Genomic DNA, 25,117 nt, shown 5'->3' on the forward strand with positions numbered 1-25,117 from the left:
AGGGTCATAGTGGGAGGAGCCAGTGCACACCAGGTAGTCATAAATCTTTCTAGAGTGCCCAGCCTCCTTCGGAGCCCGCTATTCCCCATGGTCCTTACGGAGTTCCCAGCATCCACTAGGACGTCAGAGAAATTATAGGATATGATGTATGGACAATGGATTGAGTAGAAGACAGACTTATGGAAGCAACAACACAGACAGGTTAAATGTAACAAGTAAAAGAGTCAAATTAACTGGAGGAGATTATTATTGCAGAACTGTTAAGAAAAAATAAATATTTGTAGGAGAAAACAATTTCTTCCCATTGGTATATAAATCAGGCTATAAAGCACAAAGTATAGGGGTTAATTTATCAAAAAGTGAAAACTTGTTGCCTATGAGAAATGGTGCTCCAGCCAATCAGTTGTCATGTGTTCAGCCCCTGTCAAGTATTTGAAAAATGACAGTTGGGAGCTGATTGGATGGAGCACCATTTATCATACACAATGAGTTTTATAACTAGTTGATAAATGGGCCCCATTATATACAAACTGCATAAACAGAATACACAGTCTTGGCGCTAAGTAACAGTGGGTAGGTGAAACGTAGGTCTGATTTGTAGATGCAATATATATCTATATATTATATATTCTTACAACATTTAATTGAAAACATCAACAGATAAATTACTTTAAATGTATTTTTAAATAAGCCCTCTTACCAGAGTCTGAATTACTAGCCAGGGAAATTAAAATGAATTTCTTATCTTCATTGGGCATTGCAGTGCTCGAGTCCCCCTTAATATGTACCACGGCGTCAAAGTTCACATTGCTTTGCTGAGATATCCTTGAAGACAGAACACTTGTTTAAAATGAAGTATTTTACCCCAACCCACCTCCACCTTTTGACTGAAATTGATTAAAATGTGTAACAATTTTTATTTCTGATGTTCGCTGTTAATAATATGTTTGTAACGACGGTCTCAGAATGGGAATTTAAACCACCTACAGTATATTAGACACGACAAAACAAAGAAATAAAAGTAATAAAAGGAGAAAAACCAAACCAAACAAAAAAAAAAAAAAAAAAAACCCATTATGCTTACATTTCTCCCTAAGTTCTCACCATGTTGCATTATCCACAATGAGCTGAGACTCTGCCCTGTGATTGGTTCTCAGCTCAATTGTCCAGTTAATTTTGCTCAAAGAAGCAAAAATATCAGCTAACAAGTTTCCTGGTTCAATGCTTGGCAACTGACGAACATCTCCTGCAATAAATAAAATGAAAGACAAATGCAGCATACTGAAAAAAAATAAAAAAATAAATGGTACAATACCACAATCAGCATTTTTTTTTTTATCATGTTGTTACAGTCTGCTAAAGGTAGCTGACCTTATATACAGATTTTTAACACAATTTTATGGAAACCAAGTGCTTACATTTTTTGGTAGTCTAAAACAGGTCTCATCTTCATTAAAATAAAATGCATTGGCTTAAAACAAAGTTGCATGATGGAATAGGGATAACACAATTTAGATTCCTTGCATAAAATCAGTGTTTAAATACAGTTTAACTACTGTACATAACCAAGCCATCATTTACATTTGTTTTGTCCATCTTCTTGGACTTTGTATTTTTTTTTTTTATTATTTTGTATATTATATTAATTATTTTTTTATTTTTTTTACACGAGAGGTAGGAATTTTGGCAGCATGTTGGAATAAATTTCTTGTTTTACAGCCAGTATAGAGAGAATAGGACTACAGAGCACAAGGAATATTCTTAACAGAAACCAAATCTAGTACACACTATAATATATTAATTTTCGCTCTCATATGATAGCGATAGACAGTGGAAAAAAAAAAAATAGATTAAAATTATTAATAGGTTTCTGTATGTCGGTATATTCCAATTAACTTTCACTTTTTATTTATATTGTATATAATGAACTGAATAGGACCATATAAATCCCACTCAATTACACTAGAAATAAAGCAGCAAATAGAAATACTCTGCAACAAAGTCTGTGGTAATGGTCAAAACTCGTTGGTCCTTCAGACTGTCAATATATCCAGGGTTCATAGACCGGAACCCTATTGCCTTTTCAGGTTGAAACGCATCAGCAACAGGAATAGAGGCAGCAGCTGACCATACTTTATTGCCGAGTACGGCTTTCCAAATGTCCGATACGGCAATGGAGTAAGTGAGAGTCTACTGGTTTTAATACACTGTACTCATTCTCTGGTTCATTATGTTATACAAAATATCATACAACATACTTGCTTTACTAACTGTAGATCATTTAAAAAAAAAATATTTAGGATTTTATTCATTATAGTCAATTTAATATTTAATCATGTACTAGATATTATTGTCAGTAAGAATATTTGTGTGTAACACAGGCAGCTCATAGTAGTTGGTTTATTAAGTTTGTTTCTTTTTCTACCAGCATCTTCTAGTCAGGGCTGACAATATCAATCAGATTTCAAAATCTGATTGATAACGCTTTCAGATAGGAAATCCAGGTCTGACCAGGCTTAGACCCTTTCACAATGCAGTTTTGACCCGTTTTTCAAAGAAAATAAAAAGGAGGTGCTGTGGACTGCTCTAAGCAGACACAAACAGCCAATCAGCACCTTTTTCTGAGACTCGGGTTGAATATTCCGGGTCAGAGTCTTTCACACTGCACAACAACTCAGGTCCGACCAGTGTTAACCCTTCTTTTAACCCGGGTTGCTTGACCAAGGTTATTCACTTTGGCTCTTTTACACTGCAAATCGACCTGACAACAATCCAGCAATAACCCAGATTATTTTGGCGATGTGAAAGGGGTATAATACCCCTTTCACACCGCCAATGCCGGATCCCACCCAGGAATTGGAATCGGGTCCTTCCCGGGTGGGATCCGGCACTGGACGCTGCTGCTGGCTTCGAGACCCGGCAATATGCCGGGCGGGTTGCCATGGCGGCGGGGGGCAGAGCCGGTGCTGGGAGATGACATCATCTCTGCGCCGCCTCTGCCTGTTGTAGTGAACGGGTCTCATCGACCCGAAAGCCCGTTTAACGCAGACACTGACCCGGTATTCAACCCGGGAAAAACACTGCTTTATTCCCGGGTTGAATTACCGGGTCAGACGACCTGGGATTTCGACTATGGCGCTTTCACACCGCACGCCGACCCGGGTTATTTATGCAGTGTGAAAGGGGTATTAGGGACTTTTTACAAGAAGTGCAACCCCATTAATTTACTTAATACAAAATCCTGGATACAAAAAATGCCAAATATATAGTTTATGACTTTTTAGAGCATGATAGGTCTGTTAATAAAGCTGTATTTTTAATATAATTAACTTGAAGCTATTGCTTATTCAGCCCAGCACTAGAGCATTTAGTATCAACTACATTAACAAAGCCGATTTAATTAGATACAGTTAATATTATGAACCCATAAAGTTAACCAGCAGAAAAAAAATAAAAAAAAATAAAAAATAATCAGATACAGGACATTCCTACAGTGCCTACAAAATGACATCTGGGGGATGAAATCTTGTAACATTTCCCATTCACTTTGAAGATAAATATTGTACTGCATAAAACAGTTGAGTGCACCTTCTCTGTATTCACAACACTCCAACAGTGTCCAAGCTGTGAAAACTGCACAAGTAACACATATCAGCTCTTTACCTCCACCAATACATCTTTACAATTTACCCTTTTCATTGCAAAATAATGTCTTCTTTAAATAAAATGTTCCATTTATCGTGACAATACACCATGCAAAAAGACTGGTCCGTGAGTATCAAAACTATACTGTAGGCAGCTGTATTACAAGAAGAGGAGTGTTGCCCCTTCACTGGGGAAGTAACTGCATGCTTATGAAGGTGGGTCGGTGGGCGGGATATATAGACAAGCCCGGTGCATCCTGGGAGGCCACAAAGCTTGTGATCCATTTGGTGCCAATCCGCTGACGCTCAAGCATATCCCAATGTTATCCTGTGGATAACCTGTGGACCCAGCCGGAGAAAATATGATTTTGGTTTTACCTGCTAAATCTGGAGGAGTAAAAAGACCCAGCACAGAAACACGTAAGGGTCAAATCACCTGGCAGAATGCAAAACCGAACAGAACCAAAGGAAAACAGGGGCAAACGGGATGGCGTCCTGTATCCCCCATGGCAGCATTGAAACAGATTTAGTAGGTAAGAACCAAACTATTTGAATAGGAAGAAATGTGAATACTCTTTTCCGAGCAGTTCTGTAGAGACCGTGCAGCCCTATATACACACTATAAGGGAACAGAGCACTCCGTTCCAATACGTGAACCAAAACAAAAGATTGTACAGTGTATATTTTAGGCTCCAGTATCCCCTGGATGTACAAATACAGAGAAAAAAAGTTTCAATAAAAACTTTTATTCTACAATCCAACACAATTTGGATATAAAATAACTGAAATCAGTCTAATGCTTTCACATTAGAAACAAAATAAACAAACATTGGTAAAGTTTGCACAGTTGTTATAGTGCAATTTTCATTTATCACAGTACCATAATAAAAAAGTGACACAGTGCATATGGGGCATCAGAATGATCTCAGTCTCTCACCATGAACAGGTGCTGCGGTGGGCTGGCTATATGGCAGTGTAGGTCCCGGGCTGTAAAAACCTACTGCGGTGGTGCCGAGCTTTACAGCCCAGGACCTACACTGCCAGTGTGTGCAGAGCCAAGTGGCGGTCTTGCAAAGCTTCTCTGCTGAGGCTGCATGCGGAGCTGCCCAGGAGTGCCTAACCAACTGGGTTGATTGGGCAGCAGCCAAAAGAGGCAGACAGAAGGCTAGCTGAAGTGTAAGCCTGACAGATGACTTCCAAAACCCAATGAGCAATGGTTTGCTTGGGAGCAGGCCATGTTCTTTTGGCAACTGAATAGAAGACAAAAAAATACAGAGTCCGAATGGCAAAAAAAGTCTCTAGATCTAATTCAAGCATGAAGACCTATGTGATGGAGCACTCTGGGGGTAATGCAGATCTGATCGCTGCTGTGTATTTTCAAATAGCGGGCGATCAGGTCCTAACCGCGCATGCACCACAATGCGCATGCTCGTCAGACATCAGGCATCGCCAGGATGCTGCGAAAAATCTGATTGCACGGGCTTTCGCAAGTTGATTGACAGGAAGAGGCTGTTTGTGGGTGCCAACTGACCATTTACAGGGAGTGTGCGGAAAAACACAGACGTTTTCAGGGAGGGGTGTCTGACGTCAGCTCCGGCCCCGATCAGCCTGATCTCAACGCACTGGAGGAGCAAGTCTTGGGTTGCGCAGAGACTGCACAAGAAGGATTTTCGCAGCTCGGCGTACACATGCGATCGCACACTTCCATGGTGAATTTACACTCCGCCTGGAGGCGGCGACTATCTGATCGCAGAACAACAAAGTAGCAGCCCAGCAATCAGATCTGAATTACCCCCTCTGTTCGAATACCAGACGGGCCAAAGAAAAAGCCCCCAAAAAAATTCCACGTAAACAGTCCGAGATCTACCAACTGCAAGGCTCAAAAACGGAAAATGATGCAGAACCCAGAATACTAAAAAAAAAAAAAATTCCATTGCTTGAACACAGGTACAAACAGGGGGTCTGGATATGGAGAATTCCTGGAGAAAGGTCTGGATAGGCCGGAATACTCGCCAGAAGTCTCTGAAAATAAAACTGGGAAAAAATTTTAAAAAAATAAAAAAGGGTGCAGAAACCTGGACTTTAAAGGACGACAGACGAAGGCCCAAATCTGATACTGTCTGTAAGAATATGTAAACTTACTTCTCATGGTAAATGTGTGGCTAAGTTCCCAGGACCCTGTGGTATGTGTTATCCAGTCAGTTTTCGCACACAAAACAAGGTAACAATCACAGTATGCGGTTTCTAGGTCGACAGTCATTAGGTCGACCACTATTGGGCAACATACATTCTAGGTCGACATGAGTTTTTCACAATATCCTTCATTTTTACTTTCATACTTTACAATCCACGTGGACTACAATTGGGAATGTTAACCTGTGCCGAGCGCAGCAGTAGCAGAGCGAGGCACCTTGCCCGAAGCATGGCGAGCTATGCGAGGGGACACTGCACTAATTGGGTTCCCGGTCACTGTCCCAAAAAAACACACACACACACGTCGCCCTTTTGTCACGTCGACCTATTTCTAGTGTCGACTTAGTTACTGCCGACCAAAAGTGGTCGACCCTATGAACCACACCCACTAATCACAGCATATGAAAAAAAACACCCAGTCAAAGCCAGACATGATACCAGCATACCACCTCCTGCGTGGCCAATCCAGAGTTTTGAGAGTGAAGAAGGACCCTCTGTTGTGTTTCAATTTGCGAATCACCCGGAGGTAGAAGGGACTTCAGGGAAAATACATACATTACATCAGTGGGAAAGACCCGACAGCACATCCACAAGAAATGCTCCCAGATCCAGAGTCATGGAACAGTAGTGGAGGTTTGTGGTTATGTTGCACCGCCATTAGATCTCTGGATCAACGACACCAACAGGAGAAACGGTTTCACCCACCACAGGATTCTGGTAATTTCCTGCATATCCTTGTGCTACTCGGATAATTTATGTTAGAGACAGCATTACCCAAGGGGACCTTCACCGGATGGCCCTGGAGAACTGGGTCGTGCCCAACACAAAGCCCTGTAGATTGTTTGAAGCTCCAATAAGTTTTATAGGAAGACAAGATTCACAGTTCATCCACCGCCCCTGGAAAGTCCACGCCTGTATGACTGCCCCCCAGCCAGAGTGTACATAATGAGTAGAACCTACTGATAAACCAGAAATGGATGACACTTGTCCACATGAGACAGTTGAAGCCACCAAAGAATGGTGAGCCTCTGGGGACAACAAAAGAATCCGTGACCTGAAGGTCAAAATTTCCACCTGAAAATCCTGGAATGGAACCAAGCAAACTCCTCCCATATCAAAAGTGGACACCATTTTTCCCTAGGACCTAAATGCATTGATGCAGACACTCTCCATAACTGGAGTAGCGCCTGAATCAACACCTGTAGGGAGACCATCTCATATACTGGAAGAAACAACCTTTGAACACAGGTGCCCAAGAGGGTACCCAGGATCACAAGCTGCTGAGCAGGTTTAAGGCTGGATTTGTACCAACTGATGAGTCACCTGTGGGATTGAAGAAGCTGAATAGTCAGGGTGAGGTGTTCTTGCAAAGTACCGACTGAGCTACAAGGAGATGGTCATCCAGCTACAGTATTATCATCTGGACCTCCTGGATCCGCAGGGAAGCCGCCTTAGTGAACACCAGTGGCGCGGTTGACAACCTGAAAAAGGTATGACTCGAAACTGGCAGTGGCCAGAGTATTGCAAATCACAGAAAGGGCTGGTATTCAACCAAAAATTGTAATATGACAGTAAGCATCCTTCACACCCAGAGACACTAGGGAATTTCCTGGATCCAAGGAATTCTGAATGAACCTGAGAAACTCCATTTTGATATTGGGAACCTGAAGATAAAAATATAAGGATTTCCAATTGTGGATGGGATTGAAGGAACCATCTGATGTCCCCACCAGGAAGAGGTCTGAATAGAAATCGACTCGCCTTTGATGGAGACACACATCTGGAATAACACAGAGTTCAGAAGGAACCAGACACACCTTTAAGCCCTGGATCTGGACGAATTGCGGGGCAGACATTTGGTGAAAAAACAAAGAGGAGGTTCTTTGAAGGAAAGGACATATTCCCAATTCGAAATCCTCCGAACCAAAGAATCAGATGTTTTCCACCAATCCTCACAGAACTGAAAACAGCTTCCCACCCTAGGGAGTAGTTTAAAGGCACCTCACCAAGAGCCATCTTAACAGCAGTGTAGGCCCCTGGGCACAGCAATGCACTGGGCCCCCTACCCATCCTCCAGCAGTAGGGGTGGGGGTGCTATCAGCGGCAGCATTGATGTCCTGCGGGCAGTAGGGGCTGTTCTATCTTCCGCTCAGCATGTAGGACTTGGAGCAGTAATTTCTCTAATTACTCCTTTACTGCACAGATGGGGCTAAACTGTATAATAGGGCATTGGGCTGAATGAAGAAGTCATGGTACATGACTTCCAGGGTGGTAGGGGGTGTTTAATACATAGGGGAGGGGTGGCTAGTGGAGTGTGCTTAATATTTATCATTTTCCGGTGGGAGGGCAGCTTGCTTGACTGCAGATATCTCAAGTTCCTAAAAATATATTTCTTAGCTTTGAATGGGATAAAAAAAAAACTAGAGAGTCCCACCTTTCAGAAGGTTCTGGGGACTTGGGGATCAGAGTTCAGGAGCCAGAGCAATTCACCAACGAAAATATAAAACTGCATACCAGGAGTGTGGAGCTGGAGCAGGGACCAGCTGCTTGAAGGCTGATATCTCTGGTTCTGGGCATAGTAGAGACAAGCTTCCAGTGTCCACCAAATGGGGAGAGCCACAGCTCTTGGTTTATACCCTCATAAATACTCTAAGTCAGACAGAACCCGAAATATCAGGCTGGGAAGAGCAATTTACAGGCTTGGATGGGGACCACTGCTTTCAAGTCAGATATCTCCAGTTCCCCAGGGCAGATTTTCAAAAATCTGGTACCCCTGGAAAGAGGAGACCCTCAGCTATCAGCCTAGGGCCCTTATTCTCTTGGGGCCCTTGGGCAAGAGCCCATTGAGCCCATACGAAAAGACGGCCCTGACCTCACCTAGGTAAACCACAGCATCTCTGACATGCTCTATCATTAACAGCAGTTCACAGCAAGGCGTACCTGATTGAAGACCTTCGACCAGGAAGTCAGACCATATCTCTAAAACACAAGTCTGCAAACTCTGTCCTCATTACCCCACACAGTGCATGTTTTGCAGGTAACCCAGCATGTGCACAGGTGTATTAATTACTCACAGAAACATTTTAAAAGGTCCGCAGGTGGAGTTAATTATTTCACTTGTGATTCTGTGAGGAGACCTGCAAAACATGCACTGTGTGGGGTAATGAGGACCGAGTTTGCAGACCTAGGCTCTAAAACATTGGAGACTCAAGCAGAGGCTAGGGGCTTAATTCAGACCTGATCGCAACAGCAGCAACATTTCTCTCTAATGGGCAAAATCACGTGCACTGCAGATGGGGCAGATACGTGTGCAGAGAGATTTCGATTTGGCCCTAAAGCAGATCTCATGCACTCACCTGCTGCTAGTTTTCTATCAGTAGCATCTTTTAAGGAGGCCATTTTCAGAAGAGAAAGGGTGGTAGCCTTAGCCAAAAGGGACTATGGGATTATCAACAGGTGAAGGAGTCTCCCATTAAGATCTATTCAACAAAGGAAGAGGGCAAAAATATATAAATCAGTCTAGAAATCTGGAACTTCTTGTTAGGAAGGGTCCAATTTTCAGTGAGAGCTCCCAAATGAGCAAAAGGGAAGTGCAGTGCTTCCTTTTTCTTGTACTTAAATAGAAATTTAAGTTTGTGAAGAAATGTCTTCAGAGTTCTTAATCAGCAGTTAAGGCTTTCACGATTACCAAACTAGCATGTTTCACCTCCAGAGAAGACCTCTCCAGGCCAGAATCCTGTTGAAAATCTGGTAGTGAGGAGGCTTCAGAGTCACACTCATATATCCCACATGGTATTGTGTGGGTAAAGCAAGCTTAGCAGGACACGGACATGTAGCAGGACTCAGCATCTGTTGCAGTGACGTGTAAACCTAAACAGATTGTGACACCCGGTGCCCACGGATGCTTTATAATATGCAGAGGAAGGCATTTCAGGAGTATCCTGAGGAGATTGCCTGAACATAGCTAACTGCTTTGCTCAATCTGTCACAGTATAAGAATGGTTAAAAGACCGTGCTGGCTCCGACAGGTGTCTCACTACCCGAGGTCTGGGCTTCAGGAAACAGAGGCCACAATAGTCCTGAGCAGAAAGCACAAATATATCCTGGCATTATTTTCAATTTATTTGTTTTTATTTATTTTTAACAGGAAAGGGACTTAGCAGAAGCACCTTTCTCCGAGACAGCTCTGGAACATTACATGTTTGCGTAACCGCACAGGTCACCGAAGTGGCTAGTAGGAGCAGCAAAAATTACTGGTGTGTAAAGAAATTTTACTTAACGAAACAGCAGAAAATGTATACAGACAGACGCATAACCCAACCTCACAGAGTAAAATAGTAACAAAACTGTTATACAAAGTTATCACTTTAATAAAAAAAAATAGGATTTTAATACCTGCCGGTAAATCCTTTTCTCTTACTCCATAGAGGATGCTGGGGACTCCAAAAGGACCATGGGGTATAGACGGGATCCGCAGGAGACATGGGCACACTATAAGACTTTGAATGGGTGTGAACTGGCTCCTCCCTCTATGCACCTCCTCCAGACCTCCGTTATAGAACGGTGCCCAGGGAGACAGACATTTCGAGGAAAGAATTTATTGTTTAAACACAGTGAGCGTCATACCACTCACATGCCGCAGAACGTGACATTCAATAGAACACCAGCCGACGGCATGAAAAAAAAAAAATTATATATATATATATATATACACACATATATATACACACATATATATATATATATATATATATATATATATATATATATATATATATATATATATATATATATATATATATATATATATATATATATATATATATATACACTGCTCCAATTCAGCCGGCACTCCTCGCTATAAGGACAACTGAGCATACACACCGCTAATAAAGGTGTTTAATGAAGAGTCCCTGGAGTGCCTGGCCGTCTTTGGATTGCTATATATATATATATATATATATATATATATATATATATATATATATATATATATATATATATATATATATATATATATATCACACACAGCACTATGCTGACTGAAATTGTAACACAACCTGTGTGCAAACACGACCAATAATAGCATACCACATGCTATGGCAAGAATAATGTCAGCAACAGACTGACTGAAAGGAAACACAACATGTGTAACCATAACCAATAACTGCAGATACAGTATGCACTGGGACGGGCGCCCAGCATCCTCTACGGACTAAGAGAAAAGGATTTACCAGTAGGTATTAAAATCTTATTTTCTCATACGTCCTAGAACAGTGATTTTCAACCTTTTTTTACTCGCGGCACACCAAACAATATTTTAAAATTGCCAAGGCACACCATCAGTTCCCCACAGAAAAAAAAAAAACACACACATTGGCCCCCACAGTAAAAAATAAAATAAAAAATCCACACATACATTGGCCTACACAGAAAAAACAATCACATTGCTCCCCACATAAATCATGTTGCTCCCCACATAAATCCTATTGCTTCCCACATGAATTACTTACATTGTTCCTCCCATAGATCCTTATTCTCCCCACATAAATTCTATTGAAATCCTATTGTTCCCCACAGGAGAAATACAATAACAAATTATCAGCTGTCCTCCTCCCTGTCCCTCAGTGGCGGGGGTTGTTCATAGTGGAGTTCTGCGAATACTGAGCAGCGGGTGGTCGGGCAGGTGTGGATGTGGGTGGAAAAGGAAAGCTGTGTATGCAGGCGGGACTTGGAAGATGTGTATGCAGGCGGGTGGGTTGGCTGCGTGGTGAGACGCGGCGGCCGTGACATATGATATCACATTGTTTTCAAGGCATAGGTCATGGCCAGAGCACGACTGATCCTCTAAGAAGAGCCTGGGCCAACAGTTCATTCTGAAGGTGCAGAAAGCTGCTCTGGCTCCGCGGCACACCTTGCAACTGGTCGCGGCACACTAGTGTGCCACGGCACACTGGTTGAAAAAGCCTGTCCTAGAGGATGCTGGGGACTCCAAAAGGACCATGGGGTCTATACCAAAGCTCCAGAACGGGCTGGAGAGTGCGGATGACTCTGCAGCACCGATTGCCCAAACAAGAGGGCCTCAACAGCCAGGGTATCAAACTTGTAGAATATTTGCAAAATTGTTTGAATCCGACGAGGCAGCTGCTCTGCAAGGCTATAAAGCGAGACCCCTCAGGTAGCCGCCCAGGATGAGCCCACCTTCTTGGTAGAATGGGCCTTCACCGATTTCGGTAAAACGGCAAACCAGCCGTAAAACAAGCAAGCTTAGTTGTATTTCAGATCCAGTGTGCAATAGTCTGCTTAGAAGAAGGAACCCCAATCTTGTTGGGAGCATATAGGATCACAGATCCTCAGTTTTCCTGATCTGAGCCAATCTGGCAACACAAAATTTTAAAATTTCCGACCACATCGAGATACTCTGATGTCGCCCAGGCGTCAGTAGCCACCGGCACCACAATAGGTTGGTTCAAGTGAAAATGATGAAACCATTTTTTGCAGAAACTGTTGCCGAGTTCTCAACTCCGCTCTATCTTCATGGAAGATTAAACAGGGCTCTTTTGAGACCAAACCGCCAACTCAGACACCCGCCTTGCAGATGCCAAGGTCAAGCGCATGACCACTTTCCAAGTGAGGAAATTCAACTTAACCATACTGAAAAGTTCAACCAAAGAAATTGCCAGAACTGCAACACCACGTAAAGATCCTATGGTGTCACAGAGGCACAAAGGGAGGATGCGTTAGACTCATTTTACGAAAGTATTAAACCCTGGAAAAGGAGGCCAATTGTTTCTTTGAATACAAAAGATAAGGCTGAATTCTGACCTTAAATCGAGCCCAACCAAAGATCGCCTCCACACGATGTTGTAAGAAAACAAGGGAGAAAACGATCCAACTGGAATTCTTCCGTAGGAACCTTCTTGGATTCACACCAAGACAAATTTTTTTCCAACTATGGTGGTAATGTATTGGACGTTACTTCTTTTCGGACTGAAAAAGTAGGTAAGACCTCACTGGAAATAACCTTACGGGCTGGAATCAGACATTCAATCTCCAAGTCGTCAATGGAAACCACGGTAAGTCTAGGAACACACACGGCCCCTGCCGTAACAGATCCTCTCGCAGAGGAAGAGGACAGGGATCTCCTATGAGTAATTTCCTGAAGATCCGGATACCAGCCCTCCTTGACCAATCTGGAACAAGGAGGATCATCTGAACTCTTGTTCCTCTTATAATCTTAACATTTTTGGAAAAAGTGGAAGTGGAGGGAACACACAGACTGACCGAAACCCCCACGGTGTCACCAGGGTATCCACCACTAATGCTTGAGGGGACCCCCGACCCGTAACAAAATTTCAGAAATTTCTTGTCAAGGCGAGATGCCATCTTGTCTATTTTCGGAATTCTCCAAAGACTTATCACTTCTGTGAAAAACCGCTTGATGAAGACTCAACCCTCCTGAACGGAGAACGTGTCCGCCGAGGAAGTCTGCTTCCCAGTTGTCCACTCTTGGAACGAACATTGATAGAGCGCGTAAATGTTTTTGTCGCCCAGCGGAAAATCTTTCTGGCTTCTGCCATTTCTTCTCCGGTTCTTGCCTATAGAAAACCGTTATAAACGACCCTTAACGCTAGACCGTTAACGGGGCAACAATTATCCTAACATGACACTTGTCCTTAGTGAGAATTGCGCCGCTACCACAGGAGCAACATACTGGTCTTGAAACCATGATTATCCCAGGTGGGAACCGGACCACTTGTCCAACAGGGCCCGCTAAACACTCAGGCCTGGAACCTGCCCACTGAATGGCCTCATAGGCCCCAACCATCTTTTTTCAGCAACTGACTATCGACGGATTGACACCGTTGCAGGTCTGCCAGACTCTGAATTCTCAGAGCTTCCCCTTTTTTTTTTTTTTTTTTAGAAGCAAATAAACTCTTCTCAGTATTGCCTCTAATAATATTGCCCCAAGCCGATCACCGCGTCGTTGGGACCAACAGGGATTCTGGCAAGCCCTGTTGTTGAGGAACGGTCTAGGAGAAAACAACGTTTCGCACCATTTGGCTTCTTGATCTCTCCATAATTCGGAGAGCGATCCAGTACAGAATAAATATGGCTCCTTACTAACGAAGGAACCCCATCATACCGCCATCACCCTGGTGAAGTGGTAACAACAATCCTGAATCGCAAACCTCAGGTAAGCCTAAAGCGGAAGAAACCGTAATTAGACCTCCTTACTCCACTTTCAGAGTGGAGAACCTTGCCATGAGAGATTTCCTCATGAAGTTTAAGTAGGAAAAAATAAGATTTTACTTACCGATAAACCTATTTCTCGTAGTCCGTAGTGGATGCTGGGGACTCCGTCAGGACCATGGGGATTAGCGGCTCTGCAGGAGACAGGGCACAAAAATAAAGCTTTAGGATCAGGTGGTGTGCACTGGCTCCTCCCCCTATGACCCTCCTCCAAGCCTCAGTTAGGATACTGTGCCCGGACGAGCGTACACAATAAGGAAGGATTTTGAATCCCGGGTAAGACTCATACCAGCCACACCAATCACACCATATAACTTGTGATCTGAACCCAGTTAACAGTATGACAACGTAGGAGCCTCTGAACAGACGGCTCACAACAAGAACAACCCGATTTTTTTGTAACAATAACTATGTACAAGTATTGCAGACAATCCGCACTTGGGATGGGCGCCCAGCATCCACTACGGACTACGAGAAATAGATTTATCGGTAAGTAAAATCTAATTTTCTCTAACGTCCTAGTGGATGCTGGGGACTCCGTCAGGACCATGGGGATTATACCAAAGCTCCCAAACGGGCGGGAGAGTGCGGATGACTCTGCAGCACCGAATGAGAGAACTCCAGGTCCTCTTTAGCCAGGGTATCAAATTTGTAGAATTTTACAAACGTGTTCTCCCCCGACCACGTAGCTGCTCGGCAGAGTTGTAATGCCGAGACCCCTCGGGCAGCCGCCCAGGATGAGCCCACCTTCCTTGTGGAATGGGCCTTGACAGATTTAGGCTGTGGCAGGCCTGCCACAGAATGTGCAAGTTGAATTGTGCTACAAATCCAAAGAGCAATCGTCTGCTTAGAAGCAGGAGCACCCAGCTTGTTGGGTGCATACAGTATAAACAGCGAGTCAGATTTTCTGACTCCAGCCGTCCTTGAAATATATATTTTCAATGCCCTGACAACGTCCAGCAACTTGGAATCCTCCAAATCGCTAGTAGCCGCAGGCACCACAATAGGCTGGTTCAGGTGAAAAGCTGACACCACCTTAGGCAGAAAATGAGGACGCGTCCGCAGTTCTGCCCTGTCCGAATGGAAAATCAGATATGGGCTTTTATACGATAAAGCCGCCAATTCTGACAGTCTCCTGGCTGAAGCCAGGGCCAGTAGCATGGTTACTTTCCATGTAAGATATTTCAAATCCGCCGATTTGAGTGGCTCAAACCAATGGGATTTGAGAAAATCCAAAACTACATTAAGGTCCCACGGAGCCATTGGGGGCACAACCGGGGGCTGTATATGTAGTACTCCTTTTACAAAAGTCTGGACTTCAGGAACTGAAGCCAATTCTTTCTGGAAGAAAATCGACAGGGCCGAAATTTGAACCTTAATGGACCCCAACTTGAGGCCCATAGACAATCCTGTTTGCAGGAAATGTAGGAATCGACCCAATTGAAATTCCTCCGTGGGGGCCTTCCTGGCCTCACACCACGCAACATATTTTCTCCAAATGCGGTGATAATGTTGTGCAGTCACCTCCTTCCTGGCTTTAACCAGTGTAGGAATGACCTCTTCTGGAATGCCTTTTTCCCTTAGAATTCGGCGTTCAACCGCCACGCCGTCAAACGCAGCCGCGGTAAGTCTTGGAATAGACACGGTCCCTGCTGAATCAGGTCCCGTCTCAGAGGTAGAGGCCACGGATTTTCCGTGAGCATCTCCTGAAGTTCCGGGTACCAAGTTCTTCTTGGCCAATCCGGAGCCACGAGTATCGTTCTTACTCCCCTTTGCCGTATAATTCTCAGTACTTTGGGTATGAGAGGCAGAGGAGGAAACACATACACTGACTGGAACACCCACGGTGTTACCAGAGCGTCCACAGCTATTGCCTGAGGGTCTCTTGACCTGGCGCAATACCTGTCCAGTTTTTTGTTGAGGCGAGACGCCATCATATCCACCTTTGGTTTTTCCCAACGGTTCACAATCATGTGGAAGACTTCTGGATGAAGTCCCCACTCTCCCGGGTGTAGATCGTGTCTGCTGAGGAAGTCTGCTTCCCAGTTGGCCACTCCCGGAATGAACACTGCTGACAGTGCTATCACATGATCTTCCGCCCAGCGAAGAATCCTTGCAGCTTCTGCCATTGCTCTCCTGCTTCTTGTGCCGCCCTGTCTGTTTACGTGGGCGACTGCCGTGATGTTGTCCGACTGGATCAACACCGGCTGACCCTGAAGCAGGGGTTTTGCCAGGCTTAGAGCATTGTAAATCGCTCTTAGCTCCAGTATATTTATGTGAAGAGACATCTCCAGGCTTGACCATACTCCCTGGAAGTTTCTTCCCTGTGTGACCGCTCCCCAGCCTCTCAGACTGGCATCCGTGGTCATCAGGACCCAGTCCTGTATGCCGAATCTGCGGCCTTCTAACAGATGAGCACTCTGCAACCACCACAGAAGAGACACCCTTGTCCGTGGCGATAAGGTTATCCGCTGATGCATCTGCAGATGCGATCCAGACCATTTGTCCAGCAGATCCCACTGAAAAGTTCGTGCGTGGAATCTGCCGAATGGGATTGCTTCGTAAGAAGCCACCATCTTTCCCAGGACTCTTGTGCATTGATGCACAGACACTTTTCCTGGTTTTAGGAGGTTCCTGACAAGTTCGGATAACTCCTTGGCTTTCTCCTCCGGAAGAAACACCTTTTTCTGAACCGTGTCCAGAATCATTCCCAGGAACAGCAGACGTGTTGTCGGGGTCAACTGAGATTTTGGAAAATTCAGAATCCACCCGTGTTGTTGCAGCACTACTTGGGTTAGTGCTACTCCATCCTCCAGCTGTTCTCTGGACCTTGCCCTTATCAGGAGATCGTCCAAGTAAGGGATAATTAATACGCCTCTTCTTCGCAGAAGAATCATCATTTCGGCCATTACCTTGGTAAAGACCCGAGGTGCCGTGGACAATCCAAACGGCAGCGTCTGAAACTGATAATGACAGTTTTGCACCACGAACCTGAGGTACCCTTGATGTGAAGGGCAAATTGGGACATGCAGGTAAGCATCTTTTATGTCCAGGGACACCATAAAGTCCCCTTCTTCCAGATTCGCTATCACTGCTCTCAGTGATTCCATCTTGAACTTGAATTTTTGTATGTACAGGTTCAAAGATTTCAGATTTAGAATAGGTCTTACCGAGCCGTCCGGCTTCGGTACCACAAATAGCGTGGAGTAATACCCCTTTTCCTGTTGTAGGAGGGGTACCTTGACTATCACCTGCTGAGAAAACAGCTTGTGAATGGCTTCCAATACCGTCGCCCTGTCTGAGGGAGACGTTGGCAAAGCAGACTTTAGGAACCGGCGAGGGGGAGACTTCTCGAATTCCAACCTGTAACCCTGAGATACTACCTGCAGGATCCAGGGGTCCACCTGTGAGCAAGCCCACTGCGCGCTGAAATTCTTGAGTCGACCCCCCACCGTTCCTGAGTCCGCTTGTAAAGCCCCAGCGTCATGCTGAGGGCTTTGCAGAACCCGCGGAGGGCTTCTGTTCCTGGGAAGGAGCTGCTTGCTGCCCTCTCTTACCCTTTCCTCTGCCTCGGGGCAGATATGACTGTCCTTTTGCCCGCTTCTTATAGGACCGAAAGGACTGCGGCTGAAAAGACGGTGTCTTTTTCTGTTGGGAGGGGGTCTGAGGTAAAAAGGTGGATTTCCCGGCAGTTGCCGTGGCCACCAAATCCGATAGACCGACGCCAAATAATTCCTCCCCTTTATACGGCAATACTTCCATATGCCGTTTGGAATCCGCATCACCTGACCACTGTCGTGTCCATAAACTTCTTCTGGCAGATATGGACATCGCACTTACTCTCGATGCCAGAGTGCAAATATCCCTCTGAGCATCTCGCATATAAAGAAAAGCATCCTTTAATTGCTCTAAAGTCTGTAAAATACTGTCCCTATCCAGGGTATCAATATTTTCAGTCAGGGAATCCGACCAGACCACCCCAGCACTGCACATCCAGGCTGAGGCGATGGCTGGTCGCAGTATAACACCAGTATGTGTGTATATACTTTTTAGGGTAGTTTCCAGCCTCCTATCAGCTGGATCCTTGAGGGCGGCCGTATCAGGAGACGGTAACGCCACTTGTTTTGATAAGCGTGTGAGCGCCTTATCCACCTTAGGGGGTGTTTCCCAGCGCGCCCTAACCTCTGGCGGGAAAGGGTATAATGCCAATAACTTTTTTGAAATTAGCACTTTTCTATCTGGGTTAACCCACGCTTCATCACATACATCATTCAATTCCTCTGATTCAGGAAAAACTACAGGTAGTTTTTTCACCCCCCACATAATACCCCTTTTTGTGGTACTTGTAGTATCAGAGATATGAAAAGCCTACTTCATTGCCGTGATCATATAACGTGTGGCCCTACTGGAAAATACGTTTGTTTCTTCACCGCCGACACTAGATTCAGTGTCCGTGTCTGGGTCTGTGTCGACCGACTGAGGTAAAGGGCGTTTTACAGCCCCTGACGGTGTCTGAGACGCCTGGGCAGGTACTAACTGGTTTTCCGTCCGTCTCATGTCGTCAACTGATTTTTGTAATGTGCTGACATTATCACGTAATTCCATAAACAAAGCCATCCACTCCGGTGTCGACTCCCTGGGGGGTGACATCACCATTACCGGCAATTGCTCTGCCTCCACACCAACATCGTCCTCATACATGTCCACACACACGTACCGACACACAGCAGACACACAGGGAATGCTCTATTGAAGACAGGACCCCACTAGCCCTTTGGGGAGACAGAGGGAGAGTTTGCCAGCACACACCCAAGCGCTATAATATATATGGGAACAACCCTATATAAGTGTTGTATCCTTATAGCAGCTTAAATATAGTAATATCGCCAAAAAAAGTGCCCCCCCTCTCTGTTTTACCCTGTTTCTGTAGTGCAGTGCAGGGGAGAGTCCTGGGAGCCTTCCTCACAGCGGAGCTGAGCAGGAAAATGGCGCTGTGTGCTGAGGAGAATAAGCCCCGCCCCCTATTTCGGCGGGCTCTTCTCCGGAGTTTGTGAGATCTGGCAGGGGTTAAATACATCCATATAGCCTCAAGGGCTATATGTGATGTATTTTTTAGCCATAAAAAGGTATTATACATTGCTGCCCAGGGCGCCCCCCCAGCGCCCTGCACCCTCCGTGACCGCTGTGTGAAGTGTGCTGACAACAATGGCGCACAGCTGCAGTGCTGTGCGCTACCTCAGGAAGACTGAAAAGTCTTCTGCCGCCTGCTTCTGGACCTCTTCCATCTTCGGCATCTGCAAGGGGGGTCGGCGGCGCGGCTCCGGGACCGGACTCCATGGCTGGGCCTGTGTTCGATCCCTCTGGAGCTAATGGTGTCCAGTAGCCTAAGAAGCCAATCCATCCTGCACGCAGGTGAGTTGACTTCTCTCCCCTAAGTCCCTCGATGCAGTGAGCCTGTTGCCAGCAGGACTCACTGAAAATAAAAAACCTAAAAACTTTTTCTAAGCAGCTCTTTAGGAGAGCCACCTAGATTGCACCCTGCTCGGACGGGCACAAAAACCTAACTGAGGCTTGGAGGAGGGTCATAGGGGGAGGAGCCAGTGCACACCACCTGATCCTAAAGCTTTATTTTTGTGCCCTGTCTCCTGCGGAGCCGCTAATCCCCATGGTCCTGACGGAGTCCCCAGCATCCACTAGGACGTTAGAGAAATTGGGAATTATCTGACCGAGTCGTCCGGCCTCAGGAGCACGAAAAAACTTGAACAGCTTCTTCTTTTATGACCGGAACAGCAGGACAATGATCTGATCCAGACAACTCTTGTATTGCGTCACATACTACCTCCCTGTCATGAGGAGGATCGTTAAGGTTGATTTGAACAAATCAGTGAGGGGAACGTCTGGAAGTCCCATATGGCCCCCTAGGGACTCTATCTTTAACTCACTGGTCCATGTCCTTTCCAGGACTGACTGAAGATTTTTAGATGAGGTCCCACCTGTGTGGGCCCCTGCAAGATAGACCCAACGTCCCACTATGGACGTGGCAGAAAGAATGGATGATTTCTGCACCTGTGAACCTGAAAAGGCAGCTGACCTCTTACCTTTTTTACCTTCCTTTACCTGCAAAGAAAGGGGAATCCTTATCCATTCGGTCGAAATGACTGCATCCTACAACAATGCGTCACCAACCATTGCGAGGGAACATAGGGCAAGAAAGGTAAACTTAACCGTGTCACCTACCGAGAGCATATTAACAAGGCCATCACCAACCAGGCTTCCCTTCATGGGGGAAGAGACTCCACTTCTTTTCATATTCAGCATTTGCATCTCTTTGGTGAATCCACAACGCCCTCCTAGCAGAGACCGCCATGGAAGTGGCCCGCGCACCCAAGAGTCCCATCCCTTGTAGTCGCACGGTAGTATGTTGCAATGTTCTAGAGATGACCCAACTCAAGGAGTAACACATCTCTCCTCAGGGTAATTATATCGGATGACCAACTAACCGACCATTCCTGAATACAATCACTCCCCCTGCGCATGCAATGCAAGTATAATCAAAGCATATAATTAAAATATCACTTAGCTTCCTGTAAACGATCCTTTGTGACAGGGCCCCGTGCAGAACAGGGGTTGACTCACTTTATTCTATCCATGGCGGGAAAAGAATAAAACACTCGGAATACTCGTGATGATTTGAAACCATCTTGTCACGGGTGACCTAGAGTTATCGAACAGAGCGACCAGCACATGAGAAGGAAAAGTTTACTTCAGCATTCATGATAAAAAAATTTGTATAAAACACATATATATATACATATATATATATATATATATATATATATATATATATATATATATATATATATATATATATATATATATATATATATATATATATATACACACACACATACACAAACGAGAATTCCACGTGGTGGAGGGTGCACTCCCACTGTGTATAAAGTCCACACATTTCTTCAATAGAAAATTTTTATTGTAGCCTCAAAGGTTTCGACGTTTCGATCCAAAAACCAGGATCTTTTTCAAGGGCCATACACGAATCATCAAATCCAATCATAATATAATGAAGCCGAATAATTAAAAGTATATCTAGAAAAAATAGAACATAAACATGACTGAGCCTCCCAGGTCCCAATATATAACAATATTAGCGACAATGCTTGTATCAACATAAACTACTACATAATACCAGATTTAGAAAAAAGGAACTGGTATATAAGAGGGGCCAACCTCCGTGACCTTGTTGTAAAAACAGACATCTCCGGGATGAAGGGGTTGGATGATGTTATCATCCATAAAAAAAACCCTGGGTGTTATCGTTGTCCCAAATGTGCTACGTGTAAACACATGGTTGCCTGTAAAGATTTCAAGCATCCGAATCGTAACGTGACATTCACTATCAGACAGGTGAATACATGTAGCACATCTTATGTTGTCTATGCCATAGTCTGCCCGTGTGGGTTGTTCTACATTGGGCAGACTACACGGAAATTCAGTGAAAGGATGGCGGCTCACCGTTCCGCCATAAAATTGACGTTGGAGGGCAAACCGGTGGACCAGCCGGTAGCCCGACATTTTCAATTAGCTCATCACACTATTAATTCCTTAAAATACTTTGGTATAGAGCATGTACCACCGACATTGAGAGGTGGAGATAGGGCTAAAATCTTGTTGGAGAAGGAGACCAGGTGGATCATGAGAAGGAGACCAGGTGGATCATGAGACTGGACACCTTCTGGCCCCGGGGTCTCAATGATAAGGTCAACTGGAATGTATTTGTTTAGAATCCTAGGATGATATTTTCATAATTGCATTGTGTATTTACAATTCCACAAATGTTTCATAAGTTGAATAATGGGCCCTTCATTAGAAGTTTAGCATCACTGATTGTGGTTTTTAATTGCAATTTGGGGTGCTTACATCTAGGGATAGTGATCTTTGGTGTAGAGTAGACTTATGCTGCTTTGATCAATGTGATTATTGATTTGCATATGCAAGAAAGTTGTCTCTCTTTTTATGCCTTAATGTGTGTATATATTGCACTGGATAGTTATTTTGTGTTTTCACATATTTACAGGGAGCAACCTCTGATTCCGTGCCCACCCGGCACCTGGTGATGGGGAGAGCAGCCTGTGGATCTGCGTGTCACAGCGGCTGTGCCTGGCTGACCGGCATGCGGTGACGCGGCGGCTCGGGACCCGGAAGCGGGATGGCGTGGAGGAGACGCGGCAGCGGGTGTGCTCCAGGGGGTATTTAGTGGGGTAAGTGTTTTATGTTTGTTTGTGTATGCTTGTATTTGGCCTGAGGAAAGGGCTAATGCCCAGAAACAGCTGTAGTCTTTGAATACAATTTTTACTGCAATTACCTGTCTCCAGTGCCGTTCATTTCTTGGAGCTGCATGTTACTTTTGGATCTGGCACGGAGCACGTTGTTACAAAGAGTTTGGGAGTGCAGACTGTCTTGCAAGGAATATAAATATATATATATATCAGTAGTTCCAGTTTCCCGGGGGGCACTCTCCTTTAAACATCATCACACGAATTTTCTTAATCCATAATAGGCTTTATTCGGTCTCACAATTGGCTTTATTAAGTCGACGTTTCGGCTCTATCAATAGAGCCTTTATCAAGACAAGCCTTGCAAACAATTTTATAGTCAAGTGGTCATAACTAAAATGAGTATAACTCAACAGAACAACACTGAGGGTGGATTCTCGGTCACTCCAGCATCTTAACTTCATATAAATAGGGAAAATATCCTGGATAACTATCCATATAGAGACACCTTGGTCAATAAACCTCCCTGGAGGTCACAAATCCACGTCCATTCAGTGTGGCTGAAATGGACGTGGATTTGTGACCTCCAGGGAGGTTTATTGACCAAGGTGTCTCTATATGGATAGTTATCCAGGATATTTTCCCTATTTATATGAAGTTAAGATGCTGGAGTGACCGAGAATCCACCCTCAGTGTTGTTCTGTTGAGTTATACTCATTTTAGTTATGACCACTTGACTATAAAATTGTTTGCAAGGCTTGTCTTGATAAAGGCTCTATTGATAGAGCCGAAACGTCGACTTAATAAAGCCAATTGTGAGACCGAATAAAGCCTATTATGGATTAAGAAAATTCGTGTGATGATGTTTAAAGGAGAGTGCCCCCCGGGAAACTGGAACTACTGCTACATATGTTGATCTACAGGGATTCTGTGGATTCTACTGGGCGCACCCCATAGTTGATGATTTACGGACGTGAGTGCAGGACTTCCATGGAGATATAGATATATAGATATAGATATAGATATAGATATAGATATATACAGTAGAACTCCAAAAGATTTGGAAGGTGCACTCGCACTGATAAAGGGATAGCCGATACTTCTTCTTAAAATCACCACAGCTTTTTATTGTCGACGTTTCGGTCTGATGACAGGCCTTTCTCAAGACAGGTGATGTATCATCCTCATCATTTCATCATCATAGACAAACGGTACATAATCTGCAAATACACAGTAATACACAGTCACAGACTATATGCCTCACCGGCCCCTACGGGCACCCGACAGTGACAATAATGGACCCGTCACCAGAAAACACCTATTTGAAAGTGTGCCTAAGGGATGTGACCATCCTAATTCAATTACCTGGGATACAAAGAAGAATCCCCACTGGACGTCTCCTATATCAGGACACTCATAGGCAGTCAAAAACTAAAAATATGCAGAGCTACTTCCATCTGTTTAGATAAATAAATAATTTTATCAAAAATCTATTAGTCTCTACCAAAAATACCTCACATCTAGGTCATCCCGGTGTATAATATCATACCTTATTGTGGTAGCCATAAAGGTAATGCAGCAATGATGCAGGTTGCATAGTTTTAAAGAGTCCAACCTATCAACACCAAATAAGAAACACTGTCCTCACTAAATGCTGGTAGGCATGTCATCATAGAGCCATTAGTGTAAATCATTAGTGTAAAATAAGCCATCAGTACTCACATTAGCCCTGGGACGCCACAGACATTGCTGCATGCTGTCCCTGTACACACATGGGCTATTTAAACCGTGCTGGCCGGAAGTGACGTCCAACCCGGAAGTCCCATTTTCCAAATATAATCTATCCATAAGAAGACGCTTCCTGGTAGTCATTCAAATCTATAACCTGCTATGAACACAGCGCCTCACCTGCAGACCCCACCGCTTGTTGCACGATCCTCCGCGCTGGCTTCAGCCAAACGCCGTCCCTCGTGCTGCCACCCGCCGGAAGCGCGTCATCATGCGTTCCAGCGGCACTTCCGTGCGGTTCAGCAACCGGAAGTGTGCGCTCGGGAGTCGCAGAAGTACAGTACTGGCACATCCCAGTAAAAAACAACAATGCCCACTCACTGAGCCTTATCATCATATCTCCACATTCTCCAATAACCGAGGGTGTACTCAACAGTCACTCACTCCATGTTGCTGGGCACCCTTAATCCATACCCCTAGTCACAATTATATAATGAGATACCCATCATCTTTATTAATCAGGTACAAGGATGGAAACTACTATCCCTAGATGGCACTATTTATAGGTGCACTCAGTGCAAATACCTTCAGATTCTACAGATAAACAAGTATACTGCTAAAGATTGTAACATATACCACTAGACAGCAATAGTTCAATATGACCCCTAGGTCTAGACTTCGTACGTCCAACTCACTATGTGTATGTCCATATATGTTACACCCGCACATACTACGTGCGCTTAATGACATTTCTCTGACGTCCTAAGTGGATGCTGGGGACTCGGTCAGGACCATGGGGAATAGCGGCTCCGCAGGAGACAGGGCACAAAAGTAAAAGCTTTAGGATCAGGTGGTGTGCACTGGCTCCTCCCCCTATGACCCTCCTCCAAGCCTCAGTTAGATCTTTGTGCCCGGCCGAGAAGGGTGCAATCTAGGTGGCTCTCCTAAAGAGCTGCTTAGAGTAAAAGTTTTGTTAGGTTTTTTATTTTCAGTGAGTCCTGCTGG

At 44.6% G+C, this 25,117-nt stretch overlaps 1 protein-coding gene across 1 annotated transcript in view; it reads right to left on the bottom strand.

Annotated features, from left to right (window-relative positions):
- HELB (DNA helicase B) overlaps positions 1-25,117 on the bottom strand; it is a 206,837-nt gene that overhangs the window by 79,495 nt on the left and 102,225 nt on the right. Inside the window, exons 6-7 of the mRNA XM_063927539.1 lie at positions 1,105-1,246; positions 701-825 (exon numbers count right to left, since the gene is read on the bottom strand). Coding sequence (XP_063783609.1) covers positions 701-825; positions 1,105-1,246 — 267 coding nt within the window. The remainder of the gene's footprint in view (positions 1-700; positions 826-1,104; positions 1,247-25,117) is intronic.

The sequence above is a fragment of the Pseudophryne corroboree genome, chromosome 6 (genome assembly GCF_028390025.1).
Source record: "Pseudophryne corroboree isolate aPseCor3 chromosome 6, aPseCor3.hap2, whole genome shotgun sequence".
Lineage (NCBI taxonomy): Eukaryota > Metazoa > Chordata > Amphibia > Anura > Myobatrachidae > Pseudophryne > Pseudophryne corroboree.